This window comes from Habropoda laboriosa, unplaced genomic scaffold (genome assembly GCF_001263275.1).
Source record: "Habropoda laboriosa isolate 0110345459 unplaced genomic scaffold, ASM126327v1 scaffold210, whole genome shotgun sequence".
NCBI classification, from domain to species: domain Eukaryota; kingdom Metazoa; phylum Arthropoda; class Insecta; order Hymenoptera; family Apidae; genus Habropoda; species Habropoda laboriosa.
Genome location: NW_017100373.1, coordinates 208,699 through 210,343, shown reverse-complemented (window position 1 = coordinate 210,343; position 1,645 = coordinate 208,699). Strand labels below are relative to the sequence as shown.

Sequence of the window (1,645 nt, the reverse complement as noted above, 5' to 3'; positions counted from 1 at the left end):
TGCAGTAATTTAGTGAAATTCGGTTTATCAGTATCAGGTCCTTTTCTACAATCGCTTTGCCAACACTTGGGATAATTCCACTCGAATGACAAACCATTGAAATTATGCTTCTTCAAGAAGTTAACTGTCGCTGTGATAAATTTTCGTCGAGAAGCACCGCTGCTTATCAAACGAGAGTATTTGTCACCTGTACTGTCTGTCCACCCACCAATTGCCAATAATACTCTCGATGCCTTCGTTTTCGTCACTCTTTCATATAGATCTAAAAGAAAAAAAGTGTAGAAATGTTTAATTATTATCTCATGGCAACAAAGGCGTATAAACTAATGCAATTACTATTCTGTATATCCGCCCATGGATCAAATGGTTGAATAAGCAGCGTTTCAGGATTCAGTCCAGCGAATGCATAGATTATATCGGTGCACAAACGAGAGTCTAGTCGCTCTGGAACGAACACTCCGTCTCCTTTGCGATAGAGAGACCAAGATGTCATGTAACAGACCACGCGCGGTCCATTTTCATCAGAAATCTCTAAATTCTGCAATTCCTGCGTTTCTTTTATTTCACTGTGGTAACGATCTTCTTGCATACGATCGAATTGCCCCGCTTTGCAAATCTCTGAGCTGGCTTTTACGCAACGGCCGCTGGATGGGTCGAAAAATTTGCCTAACCCGCACTGGCCCTGATGCATCATCCCTATGAAGATACAAAAATAGTGGGTTGAAATAATCCTGCAAAATGAAGAGTTTAGAAATTGATTTCAATTCAGTATACTACCATTCTGACAAGAATAGTATCCTGAACAGTCCTCAGAATCACTGAAGATGCCATCTGTAGAGCACTTTACCAATTGTGAGTCGTCGTAGAAGCCTATGGATTCAGTTGCAGCGTTTAACATTGGCCAAGGATTTCCACAAATACCCTAAAAATGTAGAGCATTAGAATTGATCTTTACAAATTTGTGTCAAGCATAAAATTGATATTTACTTGAAAATCATCAAGATCGAGGGACCACAAGGAGACTCCACCTAGTCCAGTGGATCTGACATAAGCTACTTTGATCTTTACAGAGAGTGGATCTTCATAACCAACCCACTGGTCTCCTCGTTTTATGTAAGGCCCCTCTTCGTCTCTCCCTGAGATCCATAGTCCATCTTCCAATCTTTCACAAATCTGGAAGTATAAATTAATCAAACAATGATCAATTTTCCAGGTAGGATCATAAGTAATGATCAATTACTTCATAGTAGGCCACCCTTCCATTTTTCTGCTTATTATAAACGTCCTCAATTCCAGGTCCAATAGTTGGAGCACCAACATCAGTGTGATTCCCAAACTTTAAAGTGTATCCTTGTCCAAACATAGGCAAACCAAGGATAATCTTTGACCTGTGCTCTCTAGGTATTCTGTCTATCCATTTATTAGTCACTCTAGCGACATACTTTAACGGTGCAGGATGAAGAACCAATTTTTCCCTTCTATACGCTGGGACGTCTCTCCACGCCCTTAGAAGAACCAGATCAGCGGTGGAACAAACTTCTCTGTCCACAGTATTCTCTGGTCTCTGAGCTACAGCTAAAATATATTCGTAATTCACAAGAGACTTTTTTATCTTCTTCAAAAGAATCTTCAGATCCTCTGAATG

At 40.1% G+C, this 1,645-nt stretch overlaps 1 protein-coding gene across 1 annotated transcript in view; it reads right to left on the bottom strand.

Annotated features, from left to right (window-relative positions):
* The window catches only part of LOC108574826 (probable chitinase 3), an 11,231-nt gene that overhangs the window by 8,315 nt on the left and 1,271 nt on the right, over window positions 1–1,645 (bottom strand). The window contains 6 exon segments of the mRNA XM_017937473.1: window positions 1–2; window positions 5–262; window positions 337–696; window positions 778–922; window positions 988–1,173; window positions 1,241–1,638. The exon segment at window positions 1–2 is cut by the window's left edge and continues 225 nt beyond it. Coding sequence (XP_017792962.1) covers window positions 1–2; window positions 5–262; window positions 337–696; window positions 778–922; window positions 988–1,173; window positions 1,241–1,638 — 1,349 coding nt within the window.